This window comes from Triticum urartu, chromosome 5, assembly GCF_003073215.2.
Source record: "Triticum urartu cultivar G1812 chromosome 5, Tu2.1, whole genome shotgun sequence".
NCBI classification, from domain to species: domain Eukaryota; kingdom Viridiplantae; phylum Streptophyta; class Magnoliopsida; order Poales; family Poaceae; genus Triticum; species Triticum urartu.
The window spans coordinates 340,226,200-340,244,326 of NC_053026.1; the positions used below are offsets into that span (position 1 = coordinate 340,226,200).

General features: G+C 40.4%; 1 protein-coding gene across 1 annotated transcript; it reads right to left on the reverse strand.

The window, feature by feature from the left end:
- Window positions 1-542: 542 nt before the first annotated feature.
- LOC125508913 (protein ROS1A-like) lies at window positions 543-14,393 on the reverse strand. Its single transcript, XM_048673720.1, has 18 exons — window positions 14,373-14,393; window positions 10,595-13,565; window positions 10,278-10,368; window positions 8,635-10,177; window positions 8,408-8,487; window positions 6,532-6,616; window positions 6,361-6,452; window positions 6,215-6,283; window positions 6,095-6,131; window positions 5,932-6,014; window positions 5,057-5,500; window positions 4,865-4,901; window positions 4,722-4,779; window positions 4,494-4,633; window positions 3,083-3,148; window positions 2,859-2,973; window positions 1,679-1,717; window positions 543-1,111 (listed from the first exon to the last, which is right to left on the reverse strand). The coding sequence occupies exons 2-18, from the start codon at window positions 13,425-13,427 to the stop codon at window positions 978-980; spliced, it is 5,946 nt and encodes a 1,981-aa protein (XP_048529677.1). The 5' UTR covers window positions 13,428-13,565; window positions 14,373-14,393; the 3' UTR covers window positions 543-977.
- Between the last annotated feature and the right edge of the window lie 3,734 nt (window positions 14,394-18,127).

Consider the following 18,127-nt stretch of genomic DNA (forward strand, 5'->3'; position numbering starts at 1 on the left):
CAACATTCGATGAAAGCTAGTACAAACCATGAGAAAAAGATATTTTGAAGTTTCAAAAAAAATCTGAAAAAAAAACACAGGATGTTTTATTGCCACATAAAATTTCAAGTTGAAACACATTATGAGGTGAAAAAGACAAAATCAACGCTGCATTGGTTTTGTCTTTCTAATAATGTGTCTCAACTTGAAATTTTGCGTGGCAACAAAACATCACCCTCTTAACAACCGGTATTTTTTCCAGATTTTTTTCAAAATTTTAAAATATGGTTTTCATGAAGTTTTCATTGAATATTGGTTTCCATTGATGTTCTCCCTACCAGGTATAGACGATATAAAAATATATTTCTTTATGAATCTCTTAATATTGATTTGGTATTTCTTTATGAATCTCATAATATTGATTTGGTATTGCAGATGTTGATAACCTTTTCTAAAGACTTGGTCAAAATTTACAAAGTTTGACTTGAGACAACTAATCTGCACTATATTTTGAGAGGGAGTAAATACGAATGAATATAAATGTCTCGTCAATGAAACAGGAGTTAAGAGAGCGAAATGGCCTCCTCAATGAAACAATCAAATAATTGACAAATAATCTGACAACGTTTACATGAACTACCGAACAACATGAACAACTTTGAATGGATGACGTCTCCAATGTACAACAGTTGGTTCAAATCCCATGAAACAACAAACAGAATGGCCCAGACAGCATACTTCCTCCCCTCCCCATTTGCTGTATCGAACTCCTTGGAGGGAACCAAATGAGCATAAATCTGTGTAGTAATGGATCATGTTGCTGAACAACGCCAGCTTCACAAATGAGTGGCTGGCATTCATAACGTTCGCAGATACGAAAGGCTAAAAGATGGTTGAACTGGTGACAACAACTTATTAGTCAGTGATCCATTTTCATGTCAGTGATCTTCTGGCAGGGTCTTCTATGTAACTCGGTTTTTTTTTATTTCCTCGACGGGCTATGCATCATCTGTGCCTGCAGAAGCTGCGCCCTTTTTATTCCTGGTAATTTTGCTTGCTGGAAAGTGAAGCCTTGCATAGAGTGGTCTTGGTGCTCTTGATGTCCTATCAAAGCCCCTCACACAAACAAATCCTGCAGATGTTCGTTCAGACGTATAAACATCTACTTTCCCAAGTAAAAATGTTACTGGAAATCTCCCAAATGAACTTAAATGAAATCTCATCAATAGCATTCTAACCCATTATAGCTCCCTCCAACAATCCTCATGGACAAATGCGCCATCCACATTGATATTTATTTATTTTACTTTTGTTTATTTCCAAATATGATAATCCTCCAATTCCCACAGTTTTCCTTTGTTTGACAGATAAAACCGACATCTTAGACATGTTTATCCTCTTGAGAGCTGTTACTGTTAAATCACATAAATTTATGTTTCTGTCTGGTGCAACAAAGTTCGTATTTGACCAATATATTTTAAAGTAATCATATTTTTTGTGTACAATTACATAAGTTAATTTTGTATTAAAAATACTTCCATAATGTTATGCATTTATGGGCTTCACAAGTTTTTTGGCAAATATTAGTCATCTGAGGTACATCCTGGAACATAAATAAGACAAGAAATATTTGACTCCAGGAAATAGTTTTGATCGCAGCATCCCTGATTATAAATGACAAAAACATTTAGATGATTACCTCTCCAGAAGCACTGCTGTATGTCTTCAGTTGTTAAACCTGCAAACGAAACATGCAAAATATAATCATCTACACATTTAAAGCTGTTGCCTTGTGACCAGGAGGTCACGGGTTCAAGTCCTGGAAACAGCCTCTTGCAGAAATGTAGGGAAAGGCTGCGTACAATAGACCCAAAGTGGTCAGACCCTTCCCCGGACCCTGCGCAAGTAGGAGCTACATGCACCGGGCTGCCCTTTGAAGGGGAGCCTTGGCGCAGTGGTAAAGCTGCTGCCTTGTGACCATGAGGTCACGGGTTCAAGTCCTGGAAACAGCCTCTTACAGAAATGTAGGGAAAGGCTGCGTACAATAGACCCAAAGTGGTCGGACCCTTCCCCAGACCCTGCGCAAGCGGGAGCTACATGCACTGGGGCTGCCCTTTTTAGCCAATTCCTAGCATAAGTTTAAGGTTTACCGAATTTTATTACAAAGTGATTTCTTCATTCGTATAATAATATTTCAATCCATCATTCCATTTTGTAGTTGAAACTCCAACATCAATGCAAGCCCAAACGTAACATCGCCACCTAATGTCTCCACACATGTGCTAATCATGCATGCGAACGTATTTCTATGTGTCTATCTAGATGGTGGAAATGAACTAATGAGCTTTGCTTGGGAATAAAGCCTCATCGAATATGCACAGATGGGATTTTCCCAATGAGTTTTCTAGTTTCTACATGACTGCACACCCTGCAGTACCACCACGGCCAGAGCAAAGACTTCAAGACATACACCATCAAGGATCTTGGTCCAGTGATTTGATAGCCTGAACCCCATTCAATACCACCGCCCCTATTTCTTCTGTTTTTGAATCTTGATAATGCGATTAGTGTACATGCTCTTCCATCTTGTGTTTTTCATGTTCCTTTGGCAGTTGGTACTAGTATTGCATGGGACAGCTAGATGTCCATATATGCCAAAAACTAATATCTTGCCATATTACCATGACTAAAGGAAGTCCAACAAAACTAGTGGGAATAAAATAATAGCCAGCAGGTAACATCAACTGGAGTTCTACTGTCAGTACTTTATTTTGCCTATCTCAAACTTCTCAGTCAATCTATATGGTTTGTTTTGAAAGATAAGAAACCCACAACAGTGCAACCAAGTGCTGAATCCTTGGTTCTCGTTAGGGATATACCTTTAAAGATTGAAGGAACTGAAGTTCCGAAGTAAACTGTTCTCCTAGGGAGGTCCCATATCCATCTCCTCGGAACATCAACTGGGTTTCGGCTTGAGTCGTGATCAGCAAATACCTGCAGTATAACATTTGAACAGCTGGTAACTATAATATCAGGAACATTTGTATTTCTGTTGATGTTATTATACCATTCCAACTATGAACAGATAGAACTCAGTCATTACCTCATTTACTTGGAAATATGTCCCATTAAGTGGAAAGCTTCCTCTCATAGCTGTTCGACACGGTACCTATTTGAGTTAAATCAACAAAAAGATAGTTAGGCACTACCATTTTGAAGATAGTAATATGTAAGCTCATTGGATTATTGATATTTGACATACTGAACTTTTGTACAGTAGAGAACAGTAGATAATCTACTCCATGGATTAATTCACGGCCAGGTAGCTTACTACTACAACATATTCGACACATACATAAATCTAAAATTTTGATGTTCACTTTCATCATACAATGTGGATGGTGTGTACAACATGGGCCATGGTGGTTCTCAACCAAACACAATATAAGTAATGCCACTGTTTCTTGACTTCCAAATTGCATAATGTGTGAATGAAAAGTAACAATGAGGGGAAGTCGTTGGTTTGCTTCTCACATACTCAAAAGGATCAGACCAATTGATCTCACCATGCCATGCACAAACACCAAAATTGTATACCCGCTAATACATCACACAATTAGTTGAGACGGGAATGATTTTTAACACAAATCATTTTGTCTTCATTAGAACACGCATCATCTATTAAGAGTTCTGGATTTTAAAGACAACTTAGGAATCATTTCCCAAAACCTATAGCTGATATGAACCTTGGGGTTCCCATTAAAGATAACCATCATGTAGAGGAAGGCCAGGCATCAATCAGGCTTGAAGGGGATTGGTGTTTAGAAGGGGGGTGATGGATACATTGAGATGAGAGAACTTTTGGGAGAGAATAGTATTCATCCGTTAGGATGCATATAGGAGGATCGAAAATTGAGTTCTGAGCACAGGGACAATGGAGCACTTTATTTTGAAGTTCAAAAAAACCAATTTGTACGGCTTGAAAAATTTCAAAATTTTGTGTGCATGCACATATAGCAGCACAGTATAACGTGCCAAAATTTCACCAATATACGTGCTTGCATGTGAGAGATACAAAAAAGACAAAATACATGGAAATTTGGGGCCAGTTTTTTTTTTCCTTTTGGGGCCGAAATTTTGTCTTTTTTGCCCTGCCATACAATACAACATATTTTTGAACGAACTTTCACATGTACTTAGACCACATGCATGCATATTCATGTAAAAAAAGTTAAATCTTTTAAGCACTTGTTTTGGGGGGTTCAAAATAAAGTGCTCCGTTGCCCCCATGTTCTGAAAATCCGTTTTAATAGGAGGATGCGCTTATCTCTTTTTGGACTGCAACTCTAATAATTCGTTACTAGCTTACAAATTAGCTTCTTAACTCGATATATCATAATAGTGGAGTCTTCCTAATCAATGGTGGAGTTGGACACTGGTTTCCTACAGAGCATCTTGCTGGCCAGCCACTTAGTACTGTTCTGGCAAGTATATTACATAAATGAGTAACGTACCAAAATTGTTCCTCTGACTGTTTGAGCCTGCGCCTCTCGCATACTGTTGCAACTGAAGCATGCACTGCTGTCACATAGTTTACCACTCTCATTGGAGTTGCATGCTGTCTTGGGTGCATCAATTGACTGAGCTGTTTCACCTGTTTTATATTTGAACGAACATTAGCAGCCCTCAACTGTACAGGAGTGTGACAGCCATAATACTTCAGCTTATAATGTGCTTCTTACCTGGGGTCCATATAGAGAGTAGATACGGGCAAGGATCATCAGGCTCTCTTTGGTCATACTGCACACAACAAGGAAATATTTTTCATTATAACCTTATTTCACATTTAGACAGTATAAATTTCAATAATGACCGATGAACTCACTCCTTCCAGAAGTGGATGCGAGTCCGGCAGTTCATAGCTGCAGCCATGTAGAAAACAGAGAAGCCAAATAATGAGAACATTCCAATACAGATCCTGTGTAAATTTCTTTGCTGTACTAGCAATATAACAAAAGATACGAGGGTACTATAGTTATCATCAACGACACTGGTTTTGTGGAAGACAGGGACATACACTTGATGCTCTGTTCTTAGGCGACTAACATTCTTGAGCCTAGGAGTTGGGATAGATGCAGCTTCTGGAGTTATGGCAACCAAGGCACTTGACATATCAGCATCTTCCATTTCAATGTTATTGACTTGCATATAATTCTTGAGATTCTGTGCAAACTCCTCGAAATTAAGCTTGATTGTAGGAATTTCTTCAGGATCATCAAGAAAAATATCCTCTATGGCACTCTCTCTCATCTCTGCAGTCTCTGGTTCTGGTTCAGGACTTGCTGGCTCCTCAATGATTGGCTGGCGATTGTCCAGAATATGGTCATGGGCATTTGCATTCCAGTCAAGTTGATTTAAGCGCATAGAACTTATGTATGGCTGCTGGCAGCTCCCTGAAGCAATTGGGTTTCCTGACGTAACCAAACTCTTCTCTTCAGGTCCAGGAAGAGCAAGTCTAGCACTGTATCAAAAACAAACTTATTAGCAATGAACTTTTCCTATTGAAATTGGAATAGAAACAAACCTTTTAGCAAGCCATCCATTGGCACTTTATTTGTTCTATTGAAAGAACTCATAGTTTTGCTAAGTTTGTGAAATCTATTGGACCGGAATAAAATCTTTTCTAACAACCCAATTTTTTTTCCACCGAAACCAACTAACAATTTTTTTGCAGGGAAATATTATCAGTCGATGCCATCAAAAAAGTAGATGGTTAGCTTTTTATCCACGAGGGAGGTATTTTAGCTACAAATTAACACACTGCAATACACAGTTCCACAGGAAAATAGGTCCCACAAACATAATAGAAGTTCAAATACCAGAGTGCAAGATGCATAGTTGATTAGCCCGGTACAGTGTATATCAAAATGTGCATATATCTTGATAAATTACCTTGCAAATGCACTCGCAAAGTGCTTGCATTCAGCTCTCATTGGGCATGCATTGCAATTTGGCTTACTTTTTGTACAAAATACCTAACAGGGAAAAAAAGTAAAATAATTCAGTTACACACAGTAAGTCAGTTACATGTTGCTTTAATATATCTCATGTTTACCTTTCCAAACGTTATCATTTGATAGTGAAGCTCGTACCTGCACATAGTAAATTTTAACTATATACCTGCAGATAAAGACCTTTTCCAAAATAAGTAATTAACTGGGTTTCTAAGACTTACAATGTCCGTTGATCAAGCTTGCATAATCGAGGCCAGAGGTATTTCTGTATGTTCTCCAGCATCGGATACCTTCAAATTGGCATGATCAAACTCAGTAATTTGTGTATATACTAGTCAAACCAACCACAAGGATTGAGGGCACTTACAGCTCCAACAGATGCAACTGAAGAGACTCAGGTAGGGGTTGAAGTGGCACCCATCCCAGCCTCACGCAAATCCTACCAACGTTTGTGTCCACCTACATAATCAACTGATACTGATGAACCTCCAAAATTAAATAAATAATATTTAACAAAATTTGGAATGGGAGGACATACAGGGAAAGCCATATGATGGAGTGTCAAAAGACGCACACACTCTACACTTTTCAGTCCAAGACCTCTAATGCTTAAGAGGTACTCCCTGAAAGAGACACAACAAGAAGGTTATAATTTTTAAATGTCAAAACTGTTCAACAGAAGAAATTTATATGCATTTATAGCCCATTGCGCGATGCCGCATAATATAATATGCTGCAAATATTTATTTCAGTCAACCATGCAAACTTCCCGAGTGAACGGTCATACAAGAGAATTGGACAAAAACATTCATCTAAGGTTGAGGTCACATGGTCCACAACTTTTAGAATAACCCTTTTACATGTTGAAAAAACATTTTGAGGGCTCCCATCATCTCAAGACCCTATGAGTCCATCAATGATAACTTTTCAAATAACCAACACGTCTGCATGTATGCACTCAGTTATGACTTATGGCAGTGTTGAATTGGTCTTTTGATATGCATCCATATGTAACAAGAATGAAACACTACACAAGAAAGCAGTCAGTGAACTATTCGTTCCACCTCTAATTGAGTTTTTGTTCAGCATCTTGTATTTGTTCAAAGAAGAAAAGGAGCACCAGATACTACTTCCAGCCCAAAACAAAAATGACTAGTCTTTACTTTGCAGTTCCAAAATGCGACTTCGGCCATTAATGTGTAACAGGGTATGTTAATTAAAGTCTATAAAGCTACTTCTAATAAGAATATGACCATTAGTTTTCTTGTGATAGGTCTACATATTTGTAATAGTATATGTAGCTAAGTATAATAAAATTTGAGTGGGGAGCAGAATTACAGATCTGCACGAGAGACCCTACATTATTCTGATATGATCAAGCACCTCAGTCCAGATTATGTGCAGTTAAAGCCATTTATACATGATTGTCAAGGAGGCCCTTTTAAGAGTCACAGCTGAGTTGACAGGTTTAACTACAATTTAATCAGACCCATGTAGGTGGGATTTTGTTAAATCAGCTCCTCAACAAAGGTCGTCTATGTTTTTTTAAATTGTTTTTGTACAATCAGGATCCTCAACAAAAACAGGTCAAATTAGCATGTTGCAAAATGGCAGTGAAATAAATAACTGATGTGGACATTAGCATGTTGCATCAAACCAGCATTAGATGCATTGAGTGGCCAACAAGACACAGAAGACAAGGATGTTTTGGTGTTAGACAGCTTGAATTCAGAAAGTGAGTAAGAAACAGAATTAGGATAGAATGCTTAGGAAGAGTTCAGGAGGATTAAGAAAACATGGATTGTATCTACTAGGAGGTTTCCTAGTTAGAATACAACAGGTCAAACTAAGACTTAAGAGGTAGGACTACTACTTAGTATTGGCTTGTGTAACTTTTGAGGGAATCAAGCAAGAAAAGTCAATTTATTCTCTCCAAGTTGTTCTCTCTTTCAACCTATGTTAACCCAATCCTTAGCAGCATGTAAGTGTTGGATGAGTAACTTTTGAGGAAATCAAGCTAGAAGACTCGATCTATTATCTCAAAGTTATTCTCTCATCTCAACCTATGTCTACTCAATCGTTATCTTCAAAACAGTCGTTATCCCATTGTGGATGATGGTTCATAACAATAACACAAACCAGTACAGGTACAAATCTTAGCAATGAAACCTGGTTACAAAATCAACAGAGAACCCTGTATAACTTTGCCTCAAATAACAATGATGGAAGACAATGTATAGAACAAACAAGTACAATTATAAATTTTAGCTCAATATTTATTAATCTCCTCCCTTCGATCCATATTACTTGCCGCAGCTTTAGTACAACTTTAGTACCATATTACTTGTCGCAGCTTTAGTACAACTTTGTACTAAAGCTGCGACAAGTAATATGGATCGGAGAGAGTAGCTTACTTTGCTTTGTCTGGATCGACATATCGCAACCATTCAAGGTCAATGCTCCCATGGTCTCTCACCACCCGGTTTAGAAAATCCTACAATGGAAATTGCTAAAGATGAGTATACATGACCGAACCATGACCATTTCAACAAATAGGCAAGTCTAGATTGAATTGCCCACATGTCCATATGACTAGGGCTATACTGTACTTCATTTAGTAACTACTTTTTGGCATACTTACTTGTATTCGCTCTGAGAGCATGTTGTTCATTCCTCGCTCTCTAATTGCGTTAGATATTTCCTTCACATCTATTTGCCTTATTGTTTCCCAATCAAGTGCATCCTTTGCATTCTCACCTCTTTCTTCATTTCCTCGACTGGCAAGAACTTCTTTTCTTAAAATATCCCAATCATATGTTCTCTTTTTACCAGCCCTTGCCTTCTTTGCTTTTGATCTGTCAGCAGGAACTTCAGGTAAAGCCTTATTAGTATCTTTGGGTTTCTCTATCGAGTCTGAAGCAACCTTCTCTAGGAGTTCAGAATTTGCTTTTTCATTTTGATATAAGTTTGAGGAACAATGACTCCCATCCATGTTTGATGAAAGTCCAACATTGCCATACTGTTGGCTACATCCTGACTGACAATTTTCACCTCCAATTTGCTTTGCTCTGGCAGTACATTCCTCTTGCAGATTCAAAGTTTCATGCTGTTTCACAAATGCAGCTACAACATCATTTCTTTGAAGATTATTTTCACAGGACAATTGCTCCCTAGCAAATGACGCCGTCTCTGAACTTGATGGATGAAAATATTTATCCATAAATGTTGAAATCGAGTCAGCTCCTTGCGTCGCCATGGAAGGGAAAGGGATTTTGTCCTGACTTAAGGATCCATCTATACCGTATAGAAGGGCAGTTAAAGAATCAGTCGTTTGAGATCTATTTTCACTGTCAATTCCAGGAGAAGATAAAGAACAGTCATATCTGATCTCAGCTGGTGTGACCCTGGAATCATCTGTTCTATTAAGGCCAGTGTATACTGAGTGCTCTAAGTCACTGGAAAATGTTATATCTGGGAGATGAGCTCGGCCATTCTGGTGATAAGAGCCAGAAGCATGAAGAGGTTGAGTCTTGCTGTTAAGGTTATGTACTTCACTGGGGATTGACCCCCTGTTTGTACATTGTATTGGAACTCCATCATATTCCTTTTCATTAGGCTTGCTCTTTAGCTCTTGCATCTTCAGAAGTTCTGTGTATGTGGTTGAATTGCTTGTACCATTGGCCATATTTCTGCCAACAAAGTCTTCTGCTGTAAAATTTAGCAATGTGCTTGGGAACATATGATCAGTCATGTGAAACAGATAGTCAGGGGAACTTTGAGATGAAATAGCAGAGTTCTGTGATGAAACAACGTCCTCCAGTGCCCCATCTTCGACTTCAACAACGCTTTCAGTCCCCACAGCCGGTGTCTTGCCCTCATGCAGCCTAACCGGCAGTGTCCCATAAGAATTATAATAAACCCCTGCTGTACAGTCTACTCCATCTCCAGGAGAATTTCCAAACAACCCAGAACTGTTGCTTCCTTCCTTTTCTTCTGTTGTAACTAAGGAGCCTGTTGTGTTACTTGCCTCTTCAACAAGAATACCACCCGGCAATTTGACAGAATCACCAAACAATCCAGAACAACCAACGTTCTCTGATGCTGTGTGAAACATCCTATCTGCAGATATTTTAGAGACTTCTGGCTTTGCAGGAAATTTTGCAGCGAGAGCCATAAACGCAGAGCTACAAAACAGTAGAAGACAACAGTCAGACAAACAACATAATTTCAGAATGCTAGTCACAAACAGCTTCCAGTTCAAATAGGCTGCAATCTTTATTTCACCTGGAAAGATGGTCTGAAACATTCTGGGTGAGAAAAACACCCACTACTGAATCCACAACTGATCCTTTCCAGGGAGAGAAACGACGATCTCCTGCAAACAGATAGAGGTTATTCAAGAGTTAGGTACCTTTCTGCAAAACCTATAAGCCATCATCGCATCCAATACAGTGCAACCCAAACCATTAATGATCTGTGATCATCCCATTAGCGTGAAGTCGGAGTTCGAACATGAGACCCTATAAGGTTCTGGAATCCAATATGTGGAGTAACATATAGAAGGACCTGTCAGGAATAAAGATTTAAAATAGTAGCATTACCTTGAACTAGATGCATGCGAGCAATGAACGAATCAATACGTCCTCGGAATATTTTCCTTTCTTCTTCAAGCCATTTCTCTTTGTCCTTATCCATGCCTTCGGAACCATCAACCATATCTGGTTCCATTAATAACTTCCACATTAGAGCAGTTACTGGATCAAGGTTCACTTTGGCCCGAGCATATTTTCTTTTCCCTTTCCCCTCGTATGGAATAATTGCACCAAATTCTCCTTTGTAAGGGACAAGAGCACCATGCGGCTCAGCTGACCCAGTGTCATCTGATTTGTTTATGTCTAAGATTTTTATCTTTTGAATTATGAGATCCAAAGGATCCACTGGAGGTGCTATAGCTCCAGGAAAACTTTCTCCGCTTCGTTCCGTATTAATCCCTTTGGAACCAGGAGACACTCCCGCATGAGGTCCAGAGATAACAGAAATATCTTCATTTGGCCATGGATCAGTATGGCTACCTTTGGATGCAAGTTCTGCACCAACCACCTTTTGCTTCCTTGGACGACCTCTAGGCTTTGGATTCTCACCAGGTTTTATCTCTTTTCGGGGTCGTCCTGCTTTTCGCTTCTCACTGGGTTTAGCTACAGTAGTTTCTCCACAAACCTCCACTTGATGATCCTCATTTCTCAGAACATCAGTACCCGGTGATGAATTTCTTGGACTGGTAAGGGGCATAATAACTTCTCCAGAAGTCTCCAGTTGGAAATCAAACTTTTTCATAGTGTTGTTACCTGTTGATTGGCCTGTTGGAGTGACAGGAAACCTAGAAATTTCACCATTGATGCTTCTGACAAGCTCGTCGGAAGGACCAATGCAGAAACTATTCCGAGTATCATCCTGAGGGGCAGTGCTCTGATTATGCTGTTCAACAGGCAAATCTGACACTTCAATCGTGTTGCCTTCCCAAAACTGTGGTTGATGACTTCCAATTCTCGGACTACAGTTTTGACTTTGCAGGGTGTTTGGATTACTAGGCACCTGTGTAATTTTTTCTGTTATGTGTCTGAAATGTTTATCAGGTGCTTCAACAGAATCACTGCATGCAGTGCCATGGATAGCAGGTCTATAATGTTCTTCGATCATTTCCGGTCTTTTAACCATATTGTATCCTGATCCTCCAAAACTAATCATTCCTCGGGAAGCTCGTGATTTCTCACGGGCTATCAGTCTTTGAGCATCAGCTAGGGTAAACACATTAGAGTTGATAGCTGAAACCACATTTGTATTCCGATTGTTTGACAAATACATAGTTGGGGTGGATGTGTTGCCCACAGCTCCATTCAGGCATTTACTATAATTATCTGTTCTCATTCTTTTGTAGGTTTCAGGAAAATATGACCCCTGAGAGGGTGCAGCATGGCACGCATCTACAGATGCCCATCCATTCCTCTGCTGGTCAAGATTCATACCTAATGGAATATGGGCACCATTGGAAGCATTGTGTTCTCTGGTGTCCAGTGCATGCACATGTGACGAGCTGTGTGAACCATGAAGTCCAAGTGCACCACCTGTTTGCCTGTAAGGACTAGGACTGGTGGTAAACTTTAAGTAGTCACTTATTGTTCCAAGTCCATTCAAATTTTCCATTGCAGAATGCCCTTCAATTTGCTTGGGAGGTGGGATTGGGCTTTGTGTCGATCTGTAGCCATGACATATTTGGTTGGTTACCCCTCCTTCTCTTAAACAAGAATTAAGATTGAAGTTTTCCCTCGCTGCAACCCCTTCAAAACACTGAGCAGGTGTAACTGGATTTTCTGGCATTCTTTGACAATTAGGCATCTGTTTGCCCATATGTGTTTCTCTTACAGAAGCTTGTGATGATGAAAGCAAGTATTCGGTAAAATTAGTTGACATGCCCTGCATTAGAGTGATTGAACTGTTGAGATCAGGTAAATTTTTATCTGGCATGCCAGCACAGAGCTCTAGCAAAGGATTTGTTTGTAATGTTTCTGTTATTCCAGACTGAAAAAATTGCGCAGGCCCATCCAAAAAATTAGCATACTCATTCTGTATCTGATTCATCGAACTATTGAGGTCAAATAATACTCCTTTTGGCATATTATGTGCAGGCAAAAACTGTGCATTAGCCATCTGATTGGCTGAACTGTGAATTGATGTTTTCATATTATCTGCAGGCAATAGCTGTGTATCAGCCATCTGATTGGCTGAACTGTACATTGAACTGCTGGTAAAATCCAAATGGCATGTCAACTGGCTTTGGACATTTCTTTGACCGGTAGAAGGCATGGATGGTTGATAGTCCTTGGGATCACAAGATACCACTTGAGCTTGGGATCCAGGATGTGTGTTCTCTTGTGGAACTTCCCCCTCAAAGTTCAAAGACCGCTTAGCGGGTTTCAGGGCAGCTTTGCGATGTGACTCGGCAGTCTGTTCTGAGGGAGGTTGGCCTGCTGGCGCATTCTTACGGACATACTTTCTTTTACCAGATGGTTTTTCCTCCTTTGCCTTGGAAGGCTTTGGGGTTGCAGACTTAGGAGGCTTTGATGGTTTCAGGACCTTTGGCCTGTGCTTTTTCCTCTTAGCCTTCGGTGGTGGGGTCTTGTTCAAGTCAATACCTCCAGTCGGTTCAGCAACATTTTCATTGTCTATAATTGTCCCGGCATCATTTCTAGTGACTTCAATTGGCCCAGCAGCACTTGTAATGCCAAACGAATGAGCAGACTCGTCCTCCAACACTGCAACTGCAGTATTTCTAGTCTGCATCTCTATGGAAGTGTCCAACTGAGAAGACATAATACCTGAGAAATAAAGATCGGCTGCGCTCTGCGATTGAGGAAGCCATTGTCCAAAGCCCTGCATATTTCCTCAGTCTACTTAATCTCCCTGGCATACACAAATAGCCCGTGTGCCATGTGTTGTTGTGTAATTTCTTGTCACTCGTCAGGAACAGGAGGATTTGATCAGGCAGGGCCCTCCATCTGGTCTCCCAGTCTCCAGCTGCAAAATATCAAGGCACGATGCATCAACCTCCAGTACAAACAGCCAGTGAAACAACTGTCATATATACACAACCAAGACGGTGTATTTAGCTAAAATATATCACTATTACTAAAAGCAAGGAGCCAATTATCACCTTACCAGTGGCCAGCATAAACTCCTTGGACACTTAGATCAAAACAACAAAATGAAAAGGAACAAAATAAAGTATGCACTGGAGTAACCATAAGTACTTCTGCGAAGCTCCTTTACACATACTATCTCAAATATCCGCATTTGTCCTTTTCTGCCAAAGCATTGGCGTACTTAAACTATCCTGGTGCAAGAAAAAACATGGGCACTCAGGTGCCCCCACCACTGCCCGTGGATGGCTAAATCACTTGTCACTTTACACCCATGTAAGCAACAATTTCCAAATCCATCTAAACAAGCCAAAAAAGTAATTGCGTGATCGCTCATCACACCCAACCGCCCCCTGTGGAACTCTGTCGGCGTAGTTTTGTGGCCATGGTCCTCTCCGAAAATTCAACATTTCGACCCCCTGAACTATAATATCCAATCAATCAAAAACAAACTTTGACATGCTGAACTACAAATCAGGTTGAGCAACGTTAAATTTTTAGCTCGAGCAATACCAAATTTTATCACATCCAAGTTCTGATTCCCTCAACCACAATTTTCGATCCAACAAAACGATATTTCAACACCTAATGAACAAACAGACTCTCCACTTGATTAATCACAGATTTGTACTAGAACCCTGGGGGAAACGCTCAAAAGTCAGATCTGGGAAGCCCGAGACGATACCTCCCGCTTGCAGCTAAGGGGAGGGAGGCGCCGGTGCCAGGCCAGGAGACGACCCCTCCAACCCTAGCTGCGTCCGCGCGACCACGGCCTCGGCAGAGAGAACGGGCGGCGCGAGCAAGCGAGGTCAAGGGCGGCGGCGGCGAGGACGGCCGGCCCGCCGGCGAGGCGGATCGGGAGCTCGCGCGGGGAGGGGGGGTGAGTAGGATCGAGTGAGGGGAGGGTCTTGGGGGCGAAGAATCGAGCGAATCGAGTGGGGGAAGGCAGCACTGACTCGGTCGAGTGTTGGATTGTTCGTTTTTTGGGAAATGGGGAGAGGGGACAAATGGTGTTAGGTTGTGAGAGAGAGAAGAGCAGTGAAGGGGGGAAGATTGTTGTGAGGATGACACCGCGTGATTGACCACGAGGGGGGCGGATCCCCTGCGGCTTTTAAATAAGGAACCTGGCATGTGCTTCCTCAACAAGACTGTGTTTCCGTAGCAGTGAGTTACTTTTGAGATTTCGTACCCAGAAATGGTGAAAGTTATTTATTTTCATACTTTAGCCACACATGATCAGGTGTCCCTATCGGGTCATCGGGGCGGGTGTACTAGTTGCCGCGGACGCGCGTACTTTTCAAACATAAAGTTTTAATATTATTTTCCGCGCGTCTCAACGGTCGACTCCATTGCTGATTATTCGACCGTTGAAACTAGCGGGTAAAGCTTCTGGCTTTATCATTTCAAATGAGTTGAGTTTTTATTAAGAATGTCATATGATATGTTGTTTATTTTAATTTTGTTTTTGTCGATTCTCATTAGTAGAAGTTGATGCAACTAGACCAACGATGAGATGGTTTCTGTTGTTAATAGGTTTTCGTCTTCTTTGTTATCTTACATGCGAAGATTGGTCGTCGTTGTATATACAATCTTACGACTTGATTTTCTTTTGTATTCCCTTTATAAAGAAGAGTGTTAGTGATCTAAACGCTCTTATATTTCTTTGCAGAGGGAGTACTTCTCTAAATTCAATTTAAATACATCATTGGATCATCCACTTTAATCTTCTATTCTTAACAAATTGCCGATACCCCCTCCCCCTCCTTCCATGTCTCCACATCGCCCTTCGCTCTCTCTCCATCTCTTTGTCATGTCCTTTTGTCCCTCCTTTCTTGCTCCCATGTCTCGTTGGTGTTCCCCTCTCATTCACCCTTCTACACTTCGTCGCTTCTTCACTTAGTGCGCCAAGGGGCATCGATCACCACATGTATATGGTTGCATTTATGAGCCCAAATGTGGTCAATGGTGCTAAGCAGTGGCAAAATCGCCATCAATCAAGTGGCGACGTCGACGTGTGATGTAGTGGGGGTTTTTGTCCACCCATATGTTCCGGTGCTTGGCCGAGTTTTTGGTGTTTTGTTGTGCTTAATTTGTGTATGTGTAGTGTTTGGTTGTGAGAAATAGAAGATTGTTGTGAGAATGACACCGACGATTGACCATGAGGGAAGAGGATCATGCGCGTCTGTAAATAAGGAAGATATATATGCTTCTTTAGCAATTTGTGTTTCCCCATAGATGTTAGTTACTTTTGAGATATTGCACAGAAACATGGTGGAAGTTATTTTTCATGTTACTTTATCCACATCCAATCTGATGTCCCTCTCGAGCTACAGGTCAAATGTACTAGTTATCCCGCGCACACCTTCCTTTCAAACATAATATTTTAGTATTACTTTTTGCCTGTCATTGAGACGACCAAACATAAGTTTGAAATTTACTTTTTACACTTCTCAAGGACAACTTTGTAATTGATTATTCGACCGTTGAAGTCAGACGGTAAAGCTTCTAGCTTATTCCAAAGGAGTTCAACTTCTATTAATCACATCATGTTTGAATTTTTAATTGTTTTATTTGTCGGTTCATCACTAGAGGTTGATGTGACAATGAAACTACACAAATAACACACAATATGTCTATTTTTATTAGCAAAATTTTCATTCCAGAGGCATGCCCTTTTTTATCTTGTATGCAAAAACTGGTACTGATATATATATATAGAGAGAGAGAGAGACACACACACACACATCATTATAGAAAAATGCATCCATTTATAGTTTTATGAATTGATTTCATGTGTACTTGTCTAAATTCAATTTAAATACAATATTTGGATCATCCACCTCAATCTTTTTTTTGTATGAAATCGGCTATACTCCCCCTTCACCCTTGGTCTCTGTGTCACCCTTCACCCCCTCCACCTCTTTATCTTCTCCCTTTGTCCCTTCTCTCTTTGTCTCCCCCCTTTCTTGTCGTTGGTCCCCTCTCTTTCCTCCTCCCACACTTTATTGCTTATTCATTGAGGGTGCTAAGGGGGATTGACTGTCACTGATGCCTAGTGTTTCATGTATGTGCCACAATGTGGTGGACGATGGTCAGGAGTGGCAAAAATCGCCACCGGACATGTGGTAGATCGGCTTGTGATGTAGTGGGGTGGTTGTCATCCTATATGTTGTGGTTCATACATGAGCTTTTGGTGTTTTTATACTTCCTTTGTGTATGTGTGGTGTTAGGTCGTGAGAAAGAGAAGATTGTTGTGAGGATGAGACCGGTGTTTGACCGTGGAGGAAAAGGATCTTGTGCATCTTTAAATAAGAAACCAGATATTGCTTTTAGCTACAACTGATGTTCTTCACCAATGGATCTAGCTCTACCATACCGTATGGGCCGCGCGCGAGCCACCACCAAGTTGTCTTCTTCTTGTGGTCATGAGGCGGCCGCGGATCGGAGTGGCGGTGGACACCGGACGAGAGGGGGAGAACCCTATAGGTGGAGATGAGTAGTAGCGATTACCGCTGGTAGCGCGGGCATATTCCAACAAACGAGAAGAGGTTCCTGGCCATATATGCACGTTGAGGAAAAAGGGCCAAATACTACCACACGTTGTCCTCGCCTCTGCCGCAGGCTGATGAGCTCAAGTCATTGTAAGAGCTCCTAGGTGGGTGAGTTATATTGTTTTTTAATTTAATGGTTCCCGTAACAGTGAGTTACTTTTGAGATTGTGTAGACAAATGTGGCGGAAGTTATTTATCATGTTACTTTAGGCACACCTAATCTATCTCTGCCGAGCTATCAAATTTACTACCACCTCCGTCTTGGTGAATAAACCATTCGCGTAGTTCTAGGTCGACGATTTAACTATCTAAATATGTATTATATGTGACAAAAATATATATTTAGAAACTACATTCGTGTAGAAATCTAGTGATATACTTTTCATGTCATATAACACATATTTAATTCCTCAAATCGATGACCTAAAACTACACGAATGACTTATTCACCTAGACGAAGGTAGTAGTTGTTGTTCACATGTGTCCTTTTCAACCATGATAATAATATTTTTCAACCGTTGCATCGATGAACTCCATTCAGGGGCTTGGCAAAGGACGAAGAAAATAAGGTCAGGCGAACTCTAAAGAAAAAAGAAGTATGATACAAACCCGAAGTAGTTCATACATGTATTTTCAGATGACACTGAATAGAATTACCAGATACGATCCACAAAATGAAAATGCTGAATAACTCAAAATATGTTATCAGATGTGCAATTCAAACATGAAAATACCACTAGAATCACTAGATTGTCAAGCCATTTTACAATATTGTCTAAACTCAATCAACATCACAAATTTACAACATGCACACATGTAGAAATTTTAGAAACTTATACCTTCTATTTTTGTCTTTGCTAACCACTTCTCCTTCCAGTCCAGCCCCTAT

What these genes read in the sequence shown, in the direction of transcription:
- LOC125508913 (XM_048673720.1), bottom strand. Translation starts at nt 13,427, where the DNA reads ATGCAGGGCTTTGGACAATGGCTTCCTCAATCGCAGAGCGCAGCCGAT. An exon ending in TCGCATGCATCTAGTTCAAG is followed by an intron (nt 10,369 to 10,594) that starts GTAATGCTACTA and finishes ATCTGTTTGCAG; the next exon opens with GAGATCGTCGTTTCTCTCCC. An exon ending in ACTCTCTATATGGACCCCAG is followed by an intron (nt 4,634 to 4,721) that starts GTAAGAAGCACA and finishes AATATAAAACAG; the next exon opens with GTGAAACAGCTCAGTCAATT.